The 26,027-nt window shown below is 37.2% G+C and overlaps 1 protein-coding gene across 1 annotated transcript in view; it reads right to left on the reverse strand.

Annotated features, from left to right (window-relative positions):
• The window catches only part of VPS13D (vacuolar protein sorting 13 homolog D), a 3,321,573-nt gene that overhangs the window by 1,635,370 nt on the left and 1,660,176 nt on the right, over positions 1-26,027 (reverse strand). The window contains exon 32 of the mRNA XM_044060428.1: positions 8,578-8,711. Coding sequence (XP_043916363.1) covers positions 8,578-8,711 — 134 coding nt within the window. The remainder of the gene's footprint in view (positions 1-8,577; positions 8,712-26,027) is intronic.

Genomic DNA, 26,027 nt, shown 5'->3' on the forward strand with positions numbered 1-26,027 from the left:
ATTGAGCAGAATGACAAAGATATGGAAGGATGTATTTAACAATATTTAAAAAGGGAGGTTACCCGTATCTTGGAAGAAAACAGTCATAGCAGTACTACCAAAATAGAACAAATACCCTTCAGATCCACCTTCATACAGACCCGTTTCTATTATAAACCATTTTTACAAAGGGCCCAATTCCAAAAGACTTGCTCTCAATATGAGTGAACATTAACACTGACAAGGTCTTTTGGAATCTGGCCCACTATGTAAGTCTGTTTATATACAGGCCTTACACCAAAGTAAGTCGTTTAACACTGAGAATAAATCTTTTGGAGTCCGTGCAGACTTGCACTGAGAGCAACTCTTGCAATTTGCCCCAAAGTGTTGATGTCTATATTTGCTAAGATAATGGCAAAAATGTTACCAAAATCACTTGACATGGATCAATGTGGTTTTGTGGTAGGGAGGAAAACATTTGATAACATTAACAAAACAATGATAATCAAGAGGTAATTAGAGAGTAAGAAAATATGGCCATTGTTGGGGAGTTTTGATGCAAAGAATACAAAAGAGTTGGCTTGGCTTTTAATAAGGAGATTATATGGAAGGTGGAGGGGTCTACTCTGACAAGCTGTGTTTGAAAAGAAGAAACAGACAGAGATGTCATCCCCCCAACCCACACCATCTAATTCATGTTTAGAGCCATTAACAGAGAAAATAAGGGATTCACAACTCAAGAAAATTACTCTTACTTGTAGATATTACCATTTCACACAAATACATCCAGAAAAGAACATTTAAGTGTTGTTGAACATCTGAGATAGTTTCAAGTATTTTTACGAAATAAAATAAGTGAAAATAAAAGCTACAGCAGTAAACTATGCACCTACTCATGACCTGGTTCAGTAACACTCCTACTTATACATGATAAGCTGAAGTACTTATGTATATGAATTAAAAAGGATTCGATTATGGTAGCTCGGGAAATGTGGGAACAGACTTGAGCAGAAAAACAAAAATTAAAAAACTGAAAGCTGCTGATTATGGATAAGGATAGTAAGACGAAACGTGAATACATTTTCAGTCCCTTTAATCGTATAAACAAGTTAGAATACTTTTATCAATTAGATGAGAAAATGTATATGGCAATAGAGTGTTAAAAAATATTTGGGTGAGGAAGAGGAGAAGAGTTAAGTGAGATAAACTCTCTCCCCAATAGAACACGGTGGACTAGGGTTATCTGACTTAAAGGGGTACTTTAAAGCTATGCAGTTAAGGCTCATATTCCTAACCCAAGCACAGGATTATGAATTAAAGTGGAAAAGTATGATGGTAAAACAGGTAGAGTCTGACAGAGAGAAACTAGAATGTTGGATGCAAGTCTTTAAAAAAAGAGCAGCAGCAACCATATACAAAATTACATTCATACAGGAGCCGGAGGTATTCTAATAAGTAAGCCAGTGTGGCTATGGAGGGAGATGTCACCAACAGAAACATCTACAAGTAGAGAAAGAGAACATAGTTGACCGAGGGCTGGAATTTACTGGAATAAATTATCAAAAGAATTACAGTACTGGCAGCAAATAATTCTGGAGGAAAAGGTAATAGAGGCTAGGCAGACGTTTGGACTACAGGCATGAAATTGCCTTCCCTATCAGGGATTGAAACACAATACAGACAGAGAAAGGGATATGGAAGTGCTAATAGAAAGACAAGTTTTACTAGAGTTTTTAGTCGAGGCTGGAATAGAAGATGCTGTTAAAACAGGATAATTGTACGGCATATAAAATACTGCATGACAACTACAAGAATCAATCAGAGCGATTCAGAAAAGATAGGCAATAATGAACAGAAAGATAAATTACAAAGGAAAAATGGCAAAAATGTAGGATTCCCACATATGCAACAAAGTGAAGATGTCAGATGTTTGCATGGTAGTGTTTACATAGAAATTTTTATGCCATAATTAATCTTCAGAGGATTTTCTTTTCTTGGGTAGACAGCAAATACCGGGGATGTAATAGGGAAGAGAGAGGAAAATGGGAATATGTTTTTTCGGAATGTAATGAGTTAGTGGATTTTAAGAACTCATTATGGAGTACTTGTACTGAAATGTTTGGGGAATAAATGATAGTAACTAAAGAAAAGATTCTTTTGAGTTGTGGTACAGGATTCGTAATGTGTAGGCAAAGTAAATCCTTACTGAGTTTAATGCTAGTGGTGCCTAAACAAAAACAATTACTAGAAAAAAAAATCACAATCTAAACAAAGTGCAATGGAAGTACTGAATAATGCAAACAATACACAAGAAATGAAGATGGGATCTTTAGAAAAGGAAAGGAACAGATTTCATAGAAATAAATGAAATTTGTGGGTAGAATGCATGCAGTATAATGCTCAGAAGGAGAAGCGAGGTTTAAGGCAAGGTAGGAATTGAGCAATTTGTATAATGCTGGAGCAAATGAAAATTCTTAAAAAGAAAAAGTACAGTTGTGTAAGAACTTACCATAACAGTAGATGTTTTACTGATCACTGCTGCAGTATTACAAACAAATGGATTATCACCATGTGATTGTGATGGGGAAGAGATAGGAAATGGGAATCTGTTTTTGGGAATGTAATGAGGTGGTGGATTTCAAAAACTCATTACGGAGTACTTGGAAAGACAAATTTGGGGAATAAATTGCAGTAACTAAAGAAATGATTCTTCTGAGTTGTGATACAGGCTCTGTACTGTGTAGGCGTAGTAAGGCCTTACTTAGTTTAATGCTAGTAGTGCCTAAACAAAAACAATTACTAGAAAAATATCTGTCCTAGAGGCTGCGAGAAGGGCAAGACAGTAAAAAAGAAGAGTAATGTTATGCTAAGTTCTTACGTAAATGGACTATGTCTTGACTGAAATCACTGTTGCAGCATTCCAAACAGATGGGGTAATTCACAAAACTTACGGGAGTAAAAGAATGGAAGGCTGAGGACTGTCTAAAAGGCCAGAAAAGGCTGATCTGGCAAAGGCAGCTCTGGATTTGGAAAAGGAATCTACTCTGTAATGTTTGGTGAAAGTGTGCACTGAGGACCAGCCAGCTGCTTCCAATATTTGTCTGGAATCTATCCCGTTGTAGAAAGCTCCAGTAGAGGTGACTGTTCTAGTGTAACTAAAGGAAACGGACCTTGAAATTCAGCTATCAATAGTCTGTTTGGACACTTGCACTCCAGGAAAGAAACAAACAGTTGGTTCTGACTTACAAATAGACTTGGTCTTGTCCAAGTAAAATCTGAGGTGTCTGTGCACATCCAGGGAGTGTAGTACGCTTTCAACCTTGTTCTGTGGATTGAGAACGAAGATACGTAGGTAGGTTGATGGCCTGATTGTGGGACATCTCATTTACCACCTTAAGCATGAAGGAAGGGTTGACTCTCAGGGACACCCTGTCCTTATGGAAAATAAGGAAAGGGTGAACAGCCATTTGAGCCTGGAGTTCTGAAACCTGCCTAGAAGAAGTGACAGCTACCTACAAAATTGTTTTCTAGGTGCAAAGAGTGAAAAAAGCTGCCAGTTCAAAAGCAGCCAGAGTGAGTTTTTCCAATACATAGCTGTGATCCCAGGAGGGAAGCAGTGGAAGACTTAAATGTAATCCCCCTTTCAAGAACTGCTTAAATTCGGTTCTGGACATTACAGGAGGGTTAAGTCAGAGACAAACTGAAACAGCTGAAAGGTGGGCTTTGACAGATGAATATGCCAAACCACCCTTTCATGAGCTCACACAACTAAGAAAGAACAAGAGGAAACTCATAAACTTGCATTGTACTGTGTCCAGATTTTTAGGCTGACCCCAGATTGAAAATCTCTTCCACTTGGCTATGTAAGATTTTCTTAAGGTCTCCTTGCCACTTGGAGAACCCAAAGTGCATCCTCACAAAACTGCTGTCTGGAAAGGATCAGAATCTTATCATCCACAGTATTAGGTTGAGGGATGATAGGTTGGGATGAAGCAATGAGCCTTTGTGTTGTGTAAGTTGGTCTACATTGTGGGGTAGCTTGTGGTGATTGTCCCTGGCTAAGAAAAGAATGGGAACCAGTGTTGCCTTAGCCAAAACGGGGTCACCAGCAGAATTTTTGTTTTTCTTTTTTGGAGTTTGAGTAGCTCATTTGACAACAAAAGCAGCAGACAGAAAGCATAAAGAAATATTCCTGTTCATTAGAAAGACAAATCATCTGTACTCCATGTCTGAGGCAAGGTGTCCTTCTGTAAAAGAAAGGGAGCTGTGTGTTGTTTTCTGTGGCAGATAAGTCTAATTTGTAGTGTACCCCATTTATGGACCATGTCTAGGAAGACCTGTTTTTTGAGCATCCATTCATTTGAGTCTTTCAATGACCTACTGACAATGTCCTGGGAGGGGATGCACACTATTTGAAGGAACATGTTTGACACGACAGTCAGGTCACAAGAAATCAGCCATGCTGCGAAGTTGGTAGGACCTTGTCCCTCCCTGTTTATGTTCCACATGCATGACTGTTGTGTTATCTGTAAATACTTTTAAAGGTCATAGTTGCCAGAGGTGGGAGAAGACATGTATGTCCTGAATGAGAGTTCTCATCTCCTTCAGGCTGATGTGCTCTATCCTGAGACTAGACTGTAAGTAATCTTGGACATTGTGAGTTCCTGTCCATGGCCCCGAGCTTTGTTAGAGGGGTGTGTCTGCAGTTCTTGAATTGAAGTCTGCATCTTAAATGGTAGCCCTGGATTGCGACTCACCTGTGACACCCACAAAAGGATCTCCCTCTTCAGACATGGAATAAGGGGGAATTGCATGTCCAGTAGTTGAGTGTGCTGAGACCTTATATTTTTTCAGGTACCACTGAATTTTCCCCAAATGCAACCTGGCTAGCGGTAGCACTAGAATGCTTGCTGCCATGTAAACTAGTGTTCTGAGGAACTCCCTTACTGAGCAGACTTGGAGAGATGAGAGGGAATGGAGGGAAATTGTGAGACTATGCACTTTCTCCTGAGGCAAGAAGGGCTGCATATTGTTTGTGTCTAGTCTGTTACCTGAGAAAATCAGGTTGTATGGGCTGCTGAGAAGACTTTTTGAAACTGACAGTGAATACTAGTCGAGGGACAAGGGTGAACTTGAAATGCAGTAATATAGTCTGAGGCAATGAAGCTTGGATTAGCAAGTTGTTTAGGTAAGGGAATATCTGTATTCCTTGAGTCCTGCAAAAGGCTATTATCAGAGGTGGGCACTTTGTGGAAACTTTGGGAGCAGTAGAATGTCCAGAGAGCAAAGCAGAAAAATTAAAAATGTGATGAGCCAGTACAGAACCTCAAAAATGTATTGCAAGATGGGTGGATGGGAATACTCATGTAAGCATTCTTCGGGTCCAGAGACATCAGGAAAGATAAAGGGAAGAAGAGCCTGAAGAGACAGCATTTTGAAGGAAGGTGTTGGGCTGAAAAAGATCAAGTATGGATCTCCACTATCTTCCTTTTCATGGAATTAGGAACAGTCTGGAGTAGAACCCACATGTCTATCATCTCCCAGTATGCAATAATAGAAAAAAATGATCATTTTGGAAAGGGGAAGGGAAGGACCAAGGGGTAGAGGTTGGGGAGAAGCAAGTCACACTGATTTATCTGTGAAGAGAGGCCTCCCATTCAGGTTTGTGCTGGAACCTTTTTCTTGTGTTTCACAGAAGGCATATGGTCTTTCCTGACAAAAAAAGTTGGACTTGGCCTGACAATTTCTTTGGTATTTGAGTAGAAAGGCAAGTAGAATTTATCTGCAGTCCTTCACAGTTTTTCTTTGCTCTTGTAAATCTTGAATAATCTAGTTGTCTGTAGTCTAACCAAAAGATACTTGTCAAGAGGGGAATCCAGAAGTTTAGCTTTGAAATCTTCAGGAAGAGGTTAGGCGCGTAGCCATGCATATCCTCTAATAACCGAGACAGTAGCTGCAGTCCTGGAGGAGACTTCAAGAGCATCATAGCTATGATACTTAGCTACTTGAGTAGCTTTGACCACCAAGGACAAAACTTGTTGTTTAAGCTGTGATCCTTCTGTGTCAGTAAAGGGCTTAGTGATGTTTTCAAAAATAGACAAAAGGTATTTGGTCATAAGTCTCTCTTAATTAATGGTCCTGAAGGCCAGGGTAGAGGAAGCATAGACCTTCTTTCCCCACATGTCCGTAGCTCTGCTGTCCTTGTCTGAGGGCAGGGTTACAGCAGAAGCTTGCATGGTTTATCTGAGGCTAATGAAATGGCTGAAGGGATCAGGAACTGGATTCTTGAAAAGAAATTTATGTTCATCTGAAACTTTATAGAATCTATCAGGTCTCTTAGAGGCTGGAGGCTGAGAGTCAGAAGCAGAACACCTAGATGCGAAAGTATTAAGGAATGCCTCTAGGACTGGAGGGACATGATTAGGAGCTGTAGTACCCACTTCTAAAAGGCCTTAAACAGGCTCTGGGAAAAGTCTGTCCATTCCTCTCTGGAAGACTGGGGAGACATGCTTGTCTTTTGCTGTTTCTTTTTAGGAACAACTTCTGCTAGGACAAAGTGCAGAGGCTCTGACCCCAACTCAGAATCTCTTCCTTTACCAAATTCTGAGGGATACCTTCCTGGTCTTAAGACATGATAATCCAAGGCCTTAAGAGATGATAATCCATGGTTCCCTTTTCTCTGTTGTAGAAGTAATCACTTTAGGTGTGTAGTTCTCTGACGCCATACCAAATTCCAGCAGGGTTATAGTAGAGGGTGTCTGAGGAAGTGTTGTACATACATCAGGATCTGCAACTTCAATGGGTATGTCCACATTTGACAGGGCAGAGTGAACCTCAGACCTACGCCTCTTGAGTTTTTTCTTTGGAGCAGATGGTATAGCACCATCTTGGATTGGGCTAATCTCTTTAGTCATTCAGCCTCCAAGAAAGTATTCAATGACAAATGTATGCTCAAAGTCTTGGGTATGAAGGACTGGCAGATGGAACAAGATCTGTAATCGTGCTCTTTGCCTAAGCAGAAAATGCAATGGGAATTGAGATCTTTGTAGGCTGTCTACTGCATTCACATTTTCCCCTCTTACCTGACATCTAAAAGAATTAGGATAAACAAAAAAGAAGTCTCCCCAACAAGGCACTTATCTGAATTCATGAAGGTTTACAGTACAAACCATGTGAAGATCAGACCGAGGGGTGGGAGAACTGTGTTCAGTATGGCAATAAGATAGTATGAAGATTTACCCTCATACGTCCACTTATGTACCCGTACACTCATTGGATAAGGTCTAATATCACATGTATGGGTTTATGGAAGGTTTAAGCTTTGGTATCCTGGCTGGATGTCAGTGGCGATAACCTTCCTGTTGGAATACAGCAACAAGATTTCAGTCAGGACATCATATTTCCCCTGCATGATGATGACAGTGGAAACCATTACTAAGGTTATTTTTCTTTTTTATTAAATAATCTATGAGAAAACTTGCTGTGACTTAAAATGTAATGATTTAATAAAGATATATGAAAAAAGAAAATAAAACGCAGGGAAGAGGAAGACAGGGAGATTTTTTCCTGCTTATCTGTTTCTGGGAGCTAAGAAAGAAGAAAAAATCCTAAAGAAGCATCTCCTTCAACAGAAGTCTTACATGGAAACTTGACAGTATGAGATATGATGGTAAGCTCATCAAAACATGGCACTAGTTGGGTAACTGAGTGTTATCCTATACCCTTAGGTCGATTGCACTCTGGTTCGGCATACTCAAAAGAACTCTTAAGGAATGAAAGGTAGCAAATAAAAAAAATCCCCAACACAAGTTAGTCCTACTTTCCCAAATCATATCTATATGAAAGGGTGAATAGGAAGAGGGAGACTATAAATAGGATGACATACGAACAGACCCAAGGTTTAAAGCAGAAGAGTAAAGACTGACTTAAAAAGACAGCTAACCAGTATCAAATACTTCCTCTTAGCTATTCTACATCTTACCATATCTGAAGTATATTTTACTGATCACGTCTATATTAAAGAGTGATCGGTAAAATATACTTCAGATATGGTAAGATGTAGAATAGCTAAGAGGAAATGTTTGATACTAGTTAGCTGTCTTTTTAAATCCGTTTTTACTCTTCTCCTTTAGACCTTGGGTCTTACTTGATCCACGTCTATATTAAAGAGTATATGCCACGGTGGTACAGTGGTAGCGTTGTTACCTCACAGCAAGAGGTTCTCCTGTTCGATTCTCGGCTTGGCTTGGGAGTGCCTTCTGTGTGGAGTCTGCATGTCCTCCCTGCGGTTGGGTAGTGTTCAAAAGACATGCGTACGTAAATGGGCGTGCCTTCGTTGAAGGTTGGGCGTCGAGCTGGCACCTCGGCATTTCGTAAAAAAATCTACTGCCAATCATTAGCGGACCGGAGTTCCGCTGTGGCGACCCTTTACCGGGAAAAAGCTGAAAGACAAACAACAACAACATCTATATTAAAGAGTAGCTCCTTGTAAGTCAAAGTTCACTAACACAGTGTTCACATGCTTGGTGCAGTCTCAGAAATCTCTGCACAGACAGCTAGAACTAATCAGTGGTTAATAAACAATATAAAATCTTTTACCTCTATGCCACTCAGACTCCCGGAGAAGGGGTGATCTACTAGTCTTGGCTTGTAAGTTAGAACAGTGGTGGCTTTCAAAATAACAGCACTGCTGTCTTGACAGGTCATATCTTCAACAACCACAAACTCTGTTCCTGAATAAGAAAGTAATGACATTATTATAGTAACAAAAAAAAATCCTTGTGCACATCCGGTCTAGAAAAAATTTCTGAAAGCAGTTTGTAACAATATGACTAAACAATAGAAAAATACATTTTTACACACACACACACACACACACACACACACACACACACACACACACACACACACACACACACACACACACACGCACACACACACACACACACACACACACACATCACATGCGCATGTGTGCATTTTATTTATATGACCATCAATTCAATTACTTACATATATTATCATAACCATATCCCCAAGGCATTTTTAAGAGCCTGTACAGCTATAAAAGGCACTCAACATAATTAACAAATATATATGCATACTATATCAGAATACGTGCAAGCAGGCCAGGGATACGCATGTTGCTAGGTGCACTGCTCTGAAAAAGGGTACAACAAATATCCTGTTTGAGGAACGCTAGGGTTCAAGCTGCGTTGAAAAATTTAAAAAAAAATCTGTTATGGGGAAAAAAAATCAAAGGCAGAAAGCAGATTCTAGCGTGGCTAAGATATCGGCCCCTAAAAATTTCCAAACTCTTTTTAAATGTCTATCCGAAAACATGGCTAGCGATGTACCATCAGTGAATTAATTGTTATGTGACAAAGTGAATGAGAACACAAATGTTTCATTTAATGAAATTAAAGAGGATGTGTTATTTGTTTCTGTGTTAAATTCAGAAACAACTCTGGTCAATTCTTTTCAACCCGATGGATTAGAAACCATTGCCGAACTTCTTATGCAGTGTATGAATATTTCTAAAGATCCTTTACTAAAACAACTGAAGGCCGCAATTTTATTAATAAAGAAAAAATAACAGCAGTAAAAGATTGTCCAAGTAGTAAAACTGACTCTTGAGCATGACAATGCAAGCATTACTTGGGGTAAACATGATGCTACAACAATATGTACACTTATTTCCTCAGAGGTTTCTCCAATGGTCATGACAAGGTTTTTTGAAAAATGATAATTTTTTATGATAAACTAAATAAACGCGAGTCCAAAGTGAGCACAGTAGCTCAAATGCAACAATCAATCTATTTACAAGATCAGTATTGACAAGATCAGTAGTCAAGTCAAGCAACTCAGATTAGAACTCTAGAAGAAAAAAATGTCTGCATTACACACGAAAACTAAAGAAGTCTGACTCGGACTGATAAGACAAATATACAACCTAAAGACCAGCTATTAGATTTCGAAAGACATGTAACAAGCAAGAAACTGTGCATCTTTGCCGTTCCAAAAGTGTGGGATAAGCAAAACAGACTGGAACAATTACTGCAGTATATATTCAATATTCTTCTGGATTTGGGACAAACCCATCCTTTTGAATTTGGCAGAATTTATAGAACTACATCAGGAAAATATGATCGAAACCATAAACTACTGTAGTAACTTCAGCAAAAATAAAGAATGCTAACAAATAGCAGTAGCAGCTATAAGGAAGAAAATATTTTCATATGAAGGAATTAAGATTTACACTTTTTGCAGATCTACCCTATGAGGTGGTAAAACAGAGCAAGTCCTTTTCAGACATTAGAACAGCAAAGTGGAAGAATATTAAATCAGTACTTTTTTACTCAGAAAAAACGAGTATGATGTGCAAAGATGTCTCATTAATTTTTTTACAAAATAATTGGAAGCCAGCCATGAACAGACAGGCCTTAGGACTCTGATTTGTTTGCTAGTACTACTTTTCTTGCTTGTTCCTCCACATGGAATCGATTTTTGGACTTATTTTCTTGTTCTCACACATTTTCTGTGCTTTACACAGGTGTGATGTTTGGATATTCTGTATTTTGCCTTTATTTTCTCAATGTGCAGGTATGTGGAAAACAGTATCTTCTGTATTTGCATGATGCTTAGTACAGGTTGTTTAAACATTGTTTCTAAAAATGATGAAGCATTATGGAATATACAGATGACAAACTAGAAAATGTGTCTTACTAGAGGAATCTCATATAAGTGATACATGGTGTCATAATTTAACCCTAAGACATCCTGGGATTACAAAGATAATCAGCAATTGTGGTTCAACAAAAACATGTTTTCAGAGTTATTCTTTTCAGATTAGAGTGTACATTATGGAATGGAAGAGAAAGTGATCTTACTTCAACAGCTTTAGGAGTACATAATATAACACTGGGTTCTGTGCACTCACCCTTTGTAGATTATGGGGTATTTTTTGGATGACACTTCAGAGGGGGTTACAGGCTATGGAGAATGTTTTGGTAGATATTAGAAGAGACTGGAATGCTGTATTAGATGTTACACAGGATCACTCCTTTCCACCAAAGTGATATTCTTATTATAAAAGACATGGATCTCTTTTACTTCAATTTTTGAATAGAAAAAACCTACTACATGGACCGAGAATCCAATTTCTTAAAAACAAACAATGAGTGAGAAAGTCACTGAAAAACCAATCAGTAAAAACAAAATGAAAACTCCAGCAAAGCTAGAACTTCCACTGAGTGACCTCCCAAACCTCTTGTATCAGAGGCACATGGGATATATGCAAATGATCCTTACGAACATCACTCAGTGGAAGTTCTAGCTTTGCTGGAGTTTTCATGTTGTTTTTACCGATTGGTTTTTCAGTGACCTTCTCACTCTTTGTTTTAGTTTGTTGTTTGGTATATTTTTGCAGTGACCCTAATGATAATGAACATCAGTTGGGTATAACAGCTCTGTGTTTCTAATGCTTAGTCAAACACTCTGCTTGTGCTGTGCTGATGAGGTCATAACAAGGCCGAAATATGCATATCCACAGCTAGTGGGGTTTGGCTTTATTGGCCTGAAATTGTCCATTAAAACGACGAAACAAGTCATGCGCATTCAGAATCACCAATTAGCTGAAACACCTGATGTTCATAAGGATCATTTGCATATATCCCATGTGCCTCTGATACAAGAGGTTTGGGAGGAGACTCAGTGGAAGTTCGAGCTTTGCTTGAGTTTTCATTTTGTTTTTACTAATTTCTTAAAAACAGAAATTATGAATACATTTCATATCCACCTAAATAAGGATTTCAGACTGATATTTTACGTTTTTTAATCTGTATGAAGTAGTCAAAATTCAAAAGGGAAGACATGTTCTTTGGACTGATCATTATCTAATAAATATGGCTTTATGGCAAGTTTCATGTGGAAACTGCATTTTGAAAAGAAAATGTTTTTTCTTCTTGATTTAAAATTTGCAGAATAAAACTGATGAAATCATAAGACATAATTTTAAAGATAAGTTTTGCAGCAATTCCAAGTTGAGCAATTGTTAGCATCTCAATGCCATGACTCCAAATCAAAAAATGCTATACTCCAAAGACAAGGTGAAAATGGCATGTTGATATTAGATTAAAATAAATCTGGTACTGTAACTCACACATTTTTAGACATATAATAAAAATGGCTAAAATGTATTTGTATCTTAAATGAGTGGTTATAAGAAACTCCAAAATTATTTTTAGAAATACATAAACAAGAACATACTTTACAAGATATGAGAGATCTCATCACATCTTTAAAAACTAATAAAGCTCCAGGGCAAGATGTATATATATATATATATATATATATATATATATATATAGAGAGAGAGAGAGAGCGCGCAGAATTATATCAGGTCATACAATTTAGCAGGTTGTATGACTATTACTAAATGGGGGAACCAGAGTCCATGAATTTAGCAGAAATGGTACTAATTAAGAAAGAAAAGTGCGTCTACTCCAGAACACTACATATCTACTTCACTACTAAATGTAGACTACAAAATAATACTAAAAGAGATTAATACAAAACTATTAACACAGACATAATATTATACACCACTCGATTTGGCTTTTGACCAAACTGAGCTATGATGGAAGCTAATAAATTCCTTTAATAAAATATATGGAAATGTACAGGTCCATTTCAAAACAAAATACCTAACACACTTGATTAAACCAGATGCATCTAAAGCTTCTGACTTTGTTAACACAGAATTTAAATGGCAAGTATTAAAGTACTATTCTTTCCCCAGACACAAAGATTGCCATGATAAAAATGTATATTTAAAGTCTGAAGCATATATTAAAGTTAATAATACAGCACTACCTTACTTCTCTCAATTACTAGGTATAATACATGGATGACATCTCTCTGCCACTTAATTTGTAACGGCAATTAACTCACTGTTATATAATTTACAAGAGGTAATATCAAGTCCATGAATAAATAGAAAAAAAACATAACCTAATTACATATGCAGACAATTTAATAATTGTAACATCTAACCAGAAACTGATTTCAACCAAATTAGAAGTATTTTAGTGAAACACAACATACTATTGACTAGGTAATAAATTGTGGTAAATCAGTAAGATTACACTTGCATGATAGAAAAACATTAAAAACTTACAATACAATCTCATTCCAATTGAAGAAGTTAAATTTTTGGAATATAAATAATTTCTCAATTAAGAAGAAATCATGCAAGACAGATACACTTTAATTCTAAGCCTGAAGGTTTATTGACAAGAATTCAATACATTTTTTATGACAGAGAGAGTAAATATAATTCAGATGTCAATCATTCACAAGATTCTATTTCTAATACAGAATTTATTAACTGCCCCAATCCCCAATAATTAAATGGATAATATTGTGTAAAGAGAGATGTAATTACATTTCTAAGTAGAGTAAGAATACCAAGAATTTACTTGAAAGTTGTAACAGCTCCAAGATCACAGGGTGGGACTAACAATGCCTCATACTTTCAAATATGCAATTGAATTATTAATCTTTTAAATATACATGTGGAAAATGTGTTTATAAGACAATATATTGCAAAGTGATAAGAACTTAGTGTCCTAGTAGTCCTAGATTATTAGAACTACAATTGCATTACTTCACATTACTAGAGTACTATAAGCCATAATCATCCCAGTTGTTATCCCGATTGTATACTATACAGGTACTGAAGGAAAACCATCTAATATCAAGCTGTCTTCCTACAACTTATTTGTAACTTCAGCTTAAAATTCACATACATGGCTAGAATACAAATCTCAAGATATTTTGGAGCATCCATTTATTCACAAAGTATATAACATTACAAAGCTGTTTGAAAGCAACATAAACATTTTTAAAAATATATTTCCAATAAGACAAAACCAATAACACTAACTTATATGATCCAGTGGGATAACAAGAAGAACAACGTACATCCAGGGAAAGCAAATTAGGAAGCTTCACTGCTAACAACATTTAGTGAATAAAGTTGGCTAAAATTAATCTGTGTTATTTAAATCATAAATCAATGAGAATTAGAACACATGATTTATTTTATCCTCATAGATTACATTTAATGCATGCCAAGCCCAAACCTAACTGCTGGCACTGCCAATAAAAGAAGGTCATTTGTATCAATTTATGGCCATGTGCCCAAATTTTTCAATAATGACAAATAGCACAGAAAACTGTACAAACATTAACATGTACAAAGTTCCCCCTCTCTCCACAAGCATTTTTTTCTTTTGCTGGATATGTTCACCACATTTAAAAAACACATCAAGATTAAAATAAATCTAGCACTGATGGCACTCTAAACAAATACTAGAATATTAAAAACATTCTCCTTTACCTGCATTTTTAGTGTCTAAGTGGTGAAGGCTACATACAGAGCACCTACACTGTTAATGGGGCATAAACTGAAAAATAAGTGTATTGCACTCCTAATATTGCTTTTCCTTTCTGTTTTTCTTTATTCCTTTCTTTACACTATTATTTATTTTAGCGATGTTGTATGATTATAGGTTATATGTATGTGGATGACCGTTCTTAAACTCAAAACATAGAAAATAAGGGTCCTCTACACTTTCTTAGTGAGAATCTGTTGAGATTTCTTTTGATAAACCAAGTTTGGCACAATTTTTGAATTTGGCTAGTAAATATTCTCTTCTGCACGTTTGCTCACTGCAGGTATACTTCCACATCAGACTAAAACGGCACATTCAATCCCCGCATTTCTGAGCTTGAACAGAAAAGCGCAACCTGAAAGTGATAAAACCATAAGGATATAAAAAGAAATACTTGTCTGTCTTACAGGAAAATAAAAACTACATATGCTCGAAGTAGAAATTGTACTGATAAAGGTGAATGGTTAATAAGCACCCAGTGCACAAGGTGTCTTCACGTATCTCAAATATCATATGCAATAATGACCTTTTAAGACTCACTGCATTGAGTAACTGTTAAATTTTACTGTTTGGAACTTAGTCCAAGTCTCAGTTGAAAAGCCAAAAGACAAAGAAGGCTAGGTTCTGAAAATCAAAATGTCCTAACAGACCAGTTTCTAGAATTACAGTCCAAGTAGTTACATCTGCAGAACTGCCAAAACATGTAATTATGGTAAAAATATCTGAAGTGGAGGCACTTGAGGTAAAAACTGGAAATAGATACAGCCCTGGAGGAATGGCTTTTGAAATAAGTGAGGTAACATATCTGGAGGCAAAAGAAACTGCAGCTGCTAATCCACATGGACAAGGTAGGCTTAACAACTGCAAGACCTTCCTTACCCCTAAGGGAAGCAAGCAAACAAATGGTCTATCTTCCTCAATACATACAAGTAGCTTCAGGTAAAACCTAAAGTGACAATGCACACCCAAGTTATGAACGGTACTTTCTCTCCTGAATTCTGCCCGCAAAAAGAAAGCAGGGAGAAATTAATTTAATTCTGAAATTACCTTTGGGAAGAAAAATGGTTTAGTACTAAAGGAACTCTGAACTCTGTGAAAACTCACACGGGTTTATATATACAGAAGGATCTGAAATTCAGAAATCCTGCAAGCAGAGGTTATGATCACCAAGTAAAAGGAAGTTTTATGAGACAAAGTTCAGTGCCACCAAAGCCGGTATGAATGAGAATGGTACAGAATACAAGCCTGTTAATCATGAAGCTGAAGTCCAAAGTACCAAACGGGTTCTTCAAAGTTGGTAAAAAAGCAGAACTTGCCTAAGGAACTGCAAAACCAGTCAGTTCTGGGTCACAGTTCTACTCTCCACAAGAATGTGATATGCAAAGATGCCAGAGACATGCACTGTGACCATAGAATAATTGAGATGCAAATTAGACTTCCCCTGCAACTACCTGTAACTCCCTTTACTGCATGACCTAGTCCCACCTAAATTATTTGACCCCCAACCCCAAAACTGAAATGTAAACAAAGAAAAATGCCACAATTAGACATCTCACAAACATACCACAACACTGGACTGCAAACTAAGTAAAGAAGCACACCTCCAGTGGAGACATGCAAAGTAAACATTTTAGGAGAAATGCAGTAACTCTTCTGTATTAATCTTGTGAACAAGCAGTTTAGACCTGGCAGATCGCCACAAACCACTATCCTTCGCATCTTGGCATCACTTCTAAATATCCAACTTTTATTGTGCCCATTTGGGATTTTTCAGCAGTGTACTGTGGTGCACGGTACTAGCCTAGATATATTAATGGCTTAAGGTGATTCTAACAATGTAGTATTTTGGACTTCATCCTGTTTACAGGGTGATTCTGTCTAGTCACACAACTTTTCATCTCCCCCTTTTTCCTTGTGCAGAGTATTTGTAGGGCAAAGTGTGTGCAATTGTGCTTTGTAACACTGCTAAAGATGCAATAAGCAAAATGCGTTCTGACCATATATTGCTCTGATCTGTATTCACAAGGAAGAATCAGCAAATAGTGACATCATTCTGATCATACTTTCTCAGTACATACAGACACTAGAATCTGCTGTCTCTATTTTTTTATCCAGTTGTTTACTAAAAACATAGCTGAGTAAGCCTGATGGAGTCTTATACACTTACAGCATGCTCAGGACAAGTGTACCATTTTTGAAAATTGTCACATTCTTCTTGTCCAAATATAAAACTGAAATCAACATGCAGATAATACCACAATTCAAGAGTCAAAAACACACAAAGAAAAATCTAGAAAAGCTAGAATTTACACTGTGTGATACCCTAAACCTCTTGAATCAGGGGCAACATGGGATATGTGTAAATTACCCTTTAAGGATATCAGGTGTTTCAGCTAATTGGCATTTCTGAATGTCCATGACTTTTTTTCTTTAGAAGAAAAAATGAAGACAGACTGAATAGTCCATTGCAAACATATGTAGCCCTGGAGATATGACTTAAAAATCCCTGTATTACTTAGGAATACAAGTAAAACAATATGCATCCCTGCTACATCATATGTTCTAAGAAAAGAAACGTCACTGATATTTCTCAAGCCAGATGGTATCCTTTTCACCAGGCAGCATCCAGTAGGAGATGTGAAATCAACTGGTAGTTATGGTACAGGAACAAACATGCAACCCTTGGTGATGTCATACACTCTGACTGACTTCAACTGCCAGATCATGCTATCACCAGATCGCACCTTCCTGCAGATCCAGAAAAACAAATATCTTATACCTCTACTGCTATCATTAGATACTCAAAAAAATATCCTTGTATGACATAAAGATCTGCAAAGCAAAAGTTAGCTGGAATATTTTCCAACCCACAGTTGTATAGACAGAGTATATTCCTCACCCGTTCTAGATTAGCTAACACTGTGAAAACATATCTGTTATTCTAAAATTGCAGCGCCTTCCTTAGTGTTCCAAATTTGGGTAGATTTCCAAGCAGAAAAAATAACACGCTGGAGGGACATGGCAACACCACCAGGACCAGCAAGACAGCAGATAACCGAGAAAAACAGAAGCAAAGTCAAAACACCCAAATTCAAAATGACAAAAAGAAATTTTGCCTGGGAAGGGAATGCAGCATTCTCAAGACTGTAGAAGTGAATCCTGCCAAAGTCAAACAAGCAAGCATCTCGGGCAACTCCTCTAAAACAAAGTCCATAAAATGGCAGCTTGGTCCGCATGGGCAGAACTCCCAGTAATAGCTACAAATATTACTCTCCTTACAATTGGCATGTGACGGCAAGCGCCATGCTACAAAGAGCCAGATTCTATCCTGCTGTGGCATCACAACTTATCGCTCCTTTCTTCAATACCTCTTATTATGTTTTTTTCAATAAACATCTTTATTAAATTATCACATATGATACAGACAATGTTACATTAATATAAATGAAAAACAAACAACATTGACACCACTTTAGTTGCTAACATTATACATCACAGACATCACTGAAACAATTGTAGTTGCAAACATTATATATCACTTATAATTTATCCAGTCAATGTCCGTTAAGGATTATATGGTTTATTCAAATCCTGCCTCTTAATCCTAGTTCCTTCTCTGCATATCTTGTTCCCACAATTCACAATTTTATGTAGTTTGCTCCTTCCACTTTTTGAAGACCCCAATTCCAGTTGTTTTATCTCTGTTACTATATTGACTACTTCTAGTAAAGTTGGTCTAGACTTTGATTTCCATTTTCAAGTAATTGCTTTATTGGCAGCCACATTAATTAGACTCAGCAAGGCTTTACTATGTCTAGGCAATTCTGATTCTGTATCATAGCTCAAAAAAATCATCTCTCCAGTCAACCCAAACCACCCACCCAGCATCTTCGACAGAGTGGTCCGCAGGGAATCCCTAAAGCTTGCTAATTATTCCTTTTTTAATGGCAGCTTCTGTTCCAGATTATATTAAAAACTCTACCAATGCTGGTCTTTCATTTAGGACCCCCCTATTTTTTTTCTCTTTGCCTATACTCGGATATCAATCCTTGATAGTGAAGGCAATCTCTAATCTGCAGTCCAAATAAATTATTGGCCTCTTCTCATTCTATTATTTTTCCATTCTAGTTATTTGGCACTTTTCTCCAATAAATTCCAGCCCCTTCTTGCTACTATCTGTATCCCTAACTGCAGTAATCCCTATGAGCATTCCTTTTCACTTTGAATTATAGTTTTCTGCTTGTGCTATGTATGAGCCTTAACTGTGTTGTTCTAAAATACCCCCTCAAATTGGGTAATCCTACTCTGCCTTGTTCTGTTGGAAGAATACGCTTATCCCAGTTGACCCTTGCTGTCTTCCCCTCCCAGATAAGATTCTTCAAATCTTTTTTTTAATTTGTATACACAGCTTCTCCCCTGGTTGATAAAAAATATGCCTGACCTGTGTACAAGACCAAATGGGCTAAAAACATTTTAATTGCTTGTATCTTAGTATCCAATTCCATATAACAAAGCTTCCAGTTTCTCAGTTTTGTATTATCTTCAGTTTAGTATCTTCCCACATATCCTTAGCTGCCACAAGTCTTTTCTAATCCATATCGAAAATACTTCATTTTATCATGTCCCCACAAATATGGATATAAATTATTTGTTTATATTGTTAGACCTATTTGTGTGGGTACATAATTTACCACTATTGCCTTTGGTTTAGCTTCATTAATTTTGTATCCTGAGAAGATCTGAAACTGTCATAAAATGTTCTGCAACAATGTAATGTCCCTTTCTGGTTTTGTCATGTATAAAATAATATCATCTGCAAACAGAGCAGGATTTTCTTGACTACCATGCCAATTATATCCTTGAATTTCTGAGCCCCTTATTTTCTTTACCAATGGTTCTAAATATAATGTAAACAACAAAGGGGAAAGCGGACAACCCTGCCTGGTTCCCCCACCTACTTTAACTTTCGCCTCCGATCCTTCATATGTACTCCTAATCAAGCTTGTATCTGTATCAGGGAAAGCAAATGCTTCCAATGCTTCCACTGCCCTGTTCATGAAGTTCCAGTCCACTCTGTAAAATGCTTTCTCTGCATCAAGATCCACCAATAACAGTGGTATTTTATTACATTTTGCTTCCCTCTGGATCATCAGTGTTCTGTTAATATTGTCAAATGTTTGTCTCCTCTCCACAGATCTACAGTAATCCATATCTATCAATTTTGGCATCCCTTTTGCCATTTTTCACCCATTATAGACAAACACTTTATAATCACGGTTTTGTATTGAAATGGGCCTCTATGAAGCTGGATCTGATGGATCTTTGCCCTGTTTAGGTATTACTGTTACCACCGCTTTCTTCCAGGATGCTGGTACTTCTCCTCCTCTTAAAATACTGTTAAACAAAACCTCCCAGATATTTATCAGTTTTCCCTCCTAGGTTCCAAACTTCCACAGGAATACCATCTATTCCAGGGGACTTTCCTGTAGATTGTTTATACATTGCCATTTTATCCCATCTCTTCCTATCCTCTTCGTAATTGAGCTTCATCTACTCTAACCTTGGCATATTTAATTCTTCCATAAACATTTCCATTTGTACCTTTTCTTGACTTCCATATTCCTCTGTTTTTACAAACTTTCCGAAATATTTCTAATACTTCTACAGGATCTCGTTATCTTCCTTGTTATAGCTCCCTAACCTTGGTGACAGCCCTTTCCATTTTCTGTTGCCTGAGTCATTGTGCTAAAAGTTTTTGTGCTCTTAGAATTATTATCAAAAAACACCTGCTTAATAGCAATCTTTCTAAACCTGAGCATTTTATCAAGGTTGTGTCTTTCGGCTTTTCCCGGTTAGGGGTCGCCACAGCGGAACTCCGGTCCGCTAATGATTGGTAGTTGATTTTTACGTGACGAGTTACCAGCCCTGACACACAACCTTCAACGAAGGTACGCCCATTCACGCATGTCTCCACGCAGAAGACGCTCTAGCTGAGAATCGAACCGGACAGCGTCTTACTGTGAGGCGACAACGCATTTTTTATCAAGATAATATCTTATTTTCTGTTTAGCATTCTGCAGTTGCTCCTTTGCCTGTTTTGAGAGACTCCCCCTATTTTGCAATACTAAAGAATATGTCAGTTCCTCTAAATAATTCTCGTTACTTCTTAACCATATCTCCCTTCCCTTTATTTCCACCCTAGTTTTAAACTCCACTTTAATTTAATCCACTCCCTAGCTATACTTTCAGAAGAAATTTCTATCTTCTCTGGTAGCTCCAGAATTAATTCTACAAACCATTTCTTAAATTCCTCTCTTTTCAACTGATAGGTGGAAAAGTGCAACTGTCTCATTTTTATTTCATTACCTTGCGTTTTTATTTTAGTTATTATTGGCGCATGATCTGAAATAGTTATTGGGTGTGTTTCTGTGTGTTTCAAGACCTTCAATTAAATGCACATATTTCTGTGAAAATATAAATTCTATCTAGCCAAGCCCAGTTTTTGAATGTTGGAGAATAATACGTACATTCACTCCGAACTCCTAGTACTGAATTCGTATCTTCCATGTCAAACATTTTTATAATTTTTTTTAAAAATCTACCCTCCTTTGTTATATTTTCCCTTCTAGGCCCCCTAGACGCATCTTCACTGTTGCAAACCAAATTCCAATCTCCACCTACACGTAATATTCCTTGCTGAAAGCTGATTATTTCTCCCAGAATTTTCTTAAGTTCCATTATAGCAGTTTAAGGTGGAATGTAAGAATTTTCTTAAGTTCCATTATAGCAGTTATAGGTGGAATGTAAATGCATGCCAGTGTACGCCTCCTCCTTTGCCAGTACCCCTTAGTACTATACATCTTCCACTATTATCTTTTTTTTTCCCTCTTCTATCAATATTGGAGCTCCTCTTGCAATTAATATAAGTACTCCTCTTTTCTTTTGCCCCAGATATTCTGCTGAATAACCTTTCTGAAAACCTTTCTGTATCAACTTCACATGTTCAGTTCTTTCCCAGTGCATCTCCTGTAGTATAGCTATTTGCACTCTTCATTTTAATATAGTTCACTACTCTTTCTTTTTATATGCCGCGGTGGTACGGCAGTAGCATTGTTACCTCACAGCAAGAAGTTCTCCCGTTCGATTCTCGGCTGGGCTTGGGAGTGCCTTTTGTGTGGAGTCTGCATGTCCTCCCTGCGGTTGGGTAGCGTTCGAAAGACATGCGTGCGTAAATGGGCGTGCCTTCGTTGAAGGTTGAGCGCAGAGCTGACACCTCGGCGTTTCGTAAAAATCTACTGCCAATCATTAGCGGACCAGAGTTCCGCTCTGGCGGCCCCCTTACCAGGAAAAGCCGAAGGACAAACAACAACTCCTCCTTTTTTATATTTACCTTTAAGACCATTCAGATTGAAAGACACTACAGAAAGCATCATTTTCTTAGTTATTACTACCACCTTTATGCATAACTGCTTTTTTGTTAAATGTCTAGTTCCAACTTTTACGTTACATGCATACACTGTTCAGCAGGTTGGTCTTTTATACAGCTGTTTCCTGTCATATCCATTTGAGCCTATGCCGCATCTTACATAAATTTTTGTTTTTTGAAAGCCTTTAAACAGAACAAACAAATCCCCCACAACCCCCCCAAACCTATTAACTTGATAACACACAAAACTATGCACATCTTCAAATATTGAAGTTTTTGCTTCCTAATAAGAAAAAAGCTCTATGTTGATAACCACAAGGCTAGAGTCAACCAAACAGAAAGGTTAGTCATGCTAAGACGCATGGTATAGCCTGTGCTATTAGTAAGCGCTATTTGATTTTGACCATCTTTATAGCTCTCCCAGCTGAGAAAACACTTGAATGCTTTCAGAAAACACTTTCTCCAAGCCTTTTCTCTTTATCAAACTGTCCTCTAGTGACATGCAAACCATCATAAAACTATTACAAACACCCTGTTTACCAGAAAAAAAGCATCACAATGTTCAATATTCTTTTTCATTTAAATGCTTTGCAATAAACCTGTTACTGGATAATGCTATGGTCTTAACCCAGTCATTTCCCTATGCAAGCATGGGAAAAAGCACACTGATTTTTCTTTTGTCATACTCTCTTAACCAGACCCCCCCCCCCCCACTTCTCCTCCTTTTTTAACACTTTGGAGTGTCTACATTTCTTGAACAAAGAAAAAGAGAGAAGGGAGAAAAAAAAAGCACCTGTTTATATTAGTATACCCACTGCATTTCAAAATAAAACTGAGAAAACTTTCATTCTAGTCTAACTGGGATTGTCTTATCTTTAAAGCTCTCCCAGTTGGGAAATCTCCTGACTGCTTTCAGAGAACATTATATCTTAGCCAATTTCTCTTTTCTTTTTTTTTCTTTTCTGTCAGCCAATCCCCTTTGACCAGAATGTCTCCAGATTCTCTCTATCAGATTGTCATCATGGAGACATGAGAACAAGGCAGCCAGTTTCTCTTTATCAGATTTTTTTCATAAAAATATGAAGACCAGCTGCAGAATTGCTACCAGGTATACATGCACTTGCTAGAAAAAAAGCCTACAATATGCAATATTCCCCTTCATTTACTTGCTCTTTCTTAAAACTGATCAATCCAAGGTCCTTAATCCAGTCATCTCCACATGCAAGAAAGAGAGAAAGTACATCAATTTTAACTTTGTCGTGCCATTTTAACCAGGCTTTTTTTTTTTTTTTACATTGCATTGCCTACATTTCTCAAAACTGTACAATAAGAAAGAGAGAAGACAGGAGAAAAAGAAGAAAAAAACAGCACCTGTTTAAAATCCCCATTACACTTACAATAGTATGCAAAGAAAACCATACACCACAAATACAGTACTATTAAGAAAAAGTTTTCTTTACTTACAGTTAGGTTTTCTCCCCTCTCTTCCCCTCCCCAAAGCATTTTCGGAACATTAATAACATGAAGTAGGGCACATACTTTAGAGTCCCCCACAAATCCAACAAATTTTATATGTCCAGACTTTCTTGTTCTGTCTTATTTCACAAGCATAACTATTGCAATGTAATCCCACAGTAAGTTATTGGTTTTATTACTGTTTTCTATCCCCCAAATCCTGTCTCTGCTTCATTTCCAAGGTACTGTCAATTCTTCTAGTCAACTCTCGTGCTCCTTCCTTCTCTCCAACACTTCCCATTGAAATACTGGAAAAGGTTTCACAGGTTCAATCTCTCTGTGGTCTTTATTACCAGAAGAACAAGAAGCACAATCTCCTTTTTTTTCATAGCTCACTTTTGTTGGACAAACTTATGTATTTCCTTCTTAGCATACACTGCATCAAAAAGTGATTTTCTCCCTCCCGGGAAGAATACCTTAAAGACAGCTGGATACAGCAGTATGAATCTCACACCTGGATCTCAACATTCCCCAAATAGTGGAATTAATTTACTCCTCTTCTGTCTGGTGTACAATGAGTAATCATTTTCCATAAACATTCTGCTGTCTCCCACTTTTAGTATTTTGTGCTTCTGCCACAGTTTTGTCAGAATCAACTTCTTCCGCTGGTGGGATTGCATCTTTACTATTAAAGGTTTAGGTTGCTTTTTTATAGATATATTTGGAACATGTGCATGATGTGCCCTTTCAGCTAACAGCTCTTGCTGTGGAATATCAGTCCAGTTGATTATTTCTGCTTTCATAAAAATAATGCAGTCTGTTCCTTCCAGCTTCTCTGGTACAGCTGAAAATCTCAGGTTTGCCCTATGTGCTCTGTCCTCTAATTCTATTATTTTTGAAACATCTCTTCCTGAGCAGTCTCATATTCAGTCAGCCTTTTCTTCATTTCAACCTCTGATTTTTGCAACTTTATAATCTCAACTGAATATCTGCTTAAACATCTTCCATTTTTCCAGCCTTTTGTTGTTTGTGTTGATATATTCCATCAGTGTTTTGTTTATTTTGACAAGGTCTGCATGCAGTTGCCTTATATCTTCCTGTAGATTATTAGAAGTCATGTCTGAAGGTTGCATTGCTTTTTGCTGAACAGCTGCAGAACTTTCCCCAGTCAGTGTTTCTTCCTCACTTTTTGTAGCGTTTTTTTCTAGGTCTTGTGTTTCTTTATTCCTGGCATCCAAGCAGTGTACTTACTAGCCAGTTACTGAAAGTTACCCATAAACACTGGTCTACTGGCCTTTTCTACTGCATTTGTTTTCAACTGGGAGAACTAGAAACTCACTGTGTAGCCATCTTAGAAACCCTTACATCTTGTATATGTTTTATTCAGTTCAACAATAACCTCCATTTAATTTGTGCTAAGGAAAAACATATTTCTTCTCACCTGTTACACCCAAGTGTTTTAAAGAGACTAAATCTAGTATGGATCACTTGCCTTGTATGTACTGTTACATACAGCCTAGACTTTGGGGAAACTGTTTCACTCACCATCTAGTATGGCTAGGACAGTGCTAACAAATGTACTGCTGGTGAAAAAAAAAATCAATTTCAGCCTTAAGCAGTTCAAAGAGCAACAGTTTCTGGAAATTAAGGCTATTTTCATGGACTCTGCATCTGAAATCAAGGCACTAGAGATCAGCCTCCTTAACCAGAACATTACCCTTATTCAACACTTGGATAACCCACCTCAAAAACTGTTTCCCGTCTCAGATCATGTACCATTACCAAATAACTAAAATAAAAACATAAGAAAATGAAATAAAAATGACACACCGGCACTTTCCCACCTATCTGTTGGAAAGAGAGGAATTTAAGGAATGGGTTGTGGAGAATATTCAGGAGCCATTTGAGACGACAAAAATTTCTTCTGAAAATATAGCTAGGGAGTGGGTTAAAATTAAGATGGAGTTTAAATATAGTGTGGAAATAAAACAAAGAGAGCTATGGTTAAGAATTAATAAGAATTATTTAGAAGGACTAACAAATGTTAAAGTATTGAAGAATAGGGGGGAATCTCACAGAACAAGAGGAGGATCAACTGCAGAATGCTAACCAGAAAATAAGGGATTACCTCAATAATGTGCACAAGTTTAAAAAGATTGCTGTTAAGCAACTGTTTTTTTAACAACACTAGAGCACAAAATCTTTTAGCACAATGACTCAGGCAACAGTAAGTAGAAAGGGATGTCACCAAGCTTAGGGACCCTACAGCAAGGAAGGTAACAAAAGATCCTGTACAGTTAACAGAAATATTTTGAAAATTCTAGGAAAGTCTATATAAAGCAGAGAAATATGGAAATCAAGAAAAGATACAAATAAAAATGTTTATGGAAAAATTAAATATGTCAAGGTTGGAGGTACATGAGACTCAATTACTAACGGTTAGAATAGGAGAAGAGATAAAAATTGTGATGTATAACCAATCTACAGGAAGCTAGGAGGGAAAACTGATAAAGATAAGGAAGGTTTGTTTAACACAATTTTAAGAAAAAGAGAAGTACTAACATTCTGGAACAAAGCGGTGGTAGCTGTAATACCTAAACAGGGTAAAGATCCATCAGATCCAGCTTGATACATGCCAATTTCAATATTAAACCGTGATTATAAGTATTTATGTCTATAAAGGCTAAAAGAATGGCAAACATAATGCCAAA

The sequence above is a fragment of the Protopterus annectens genome, chromosome 2.part0, assembly GCF_019279795.1.
Source record: "Protopterus annectens isolate FY-2018-M chromosome 2.part0, PAN1.0, whole genome shotgun sequence".
Classification (NCBI taxonomy): domain Eukaryota; kingdom Metazoa; phylum Chordata; order Ceratodontiformes; family Protopteridae; genus Protopterus; species Protopterus annectens.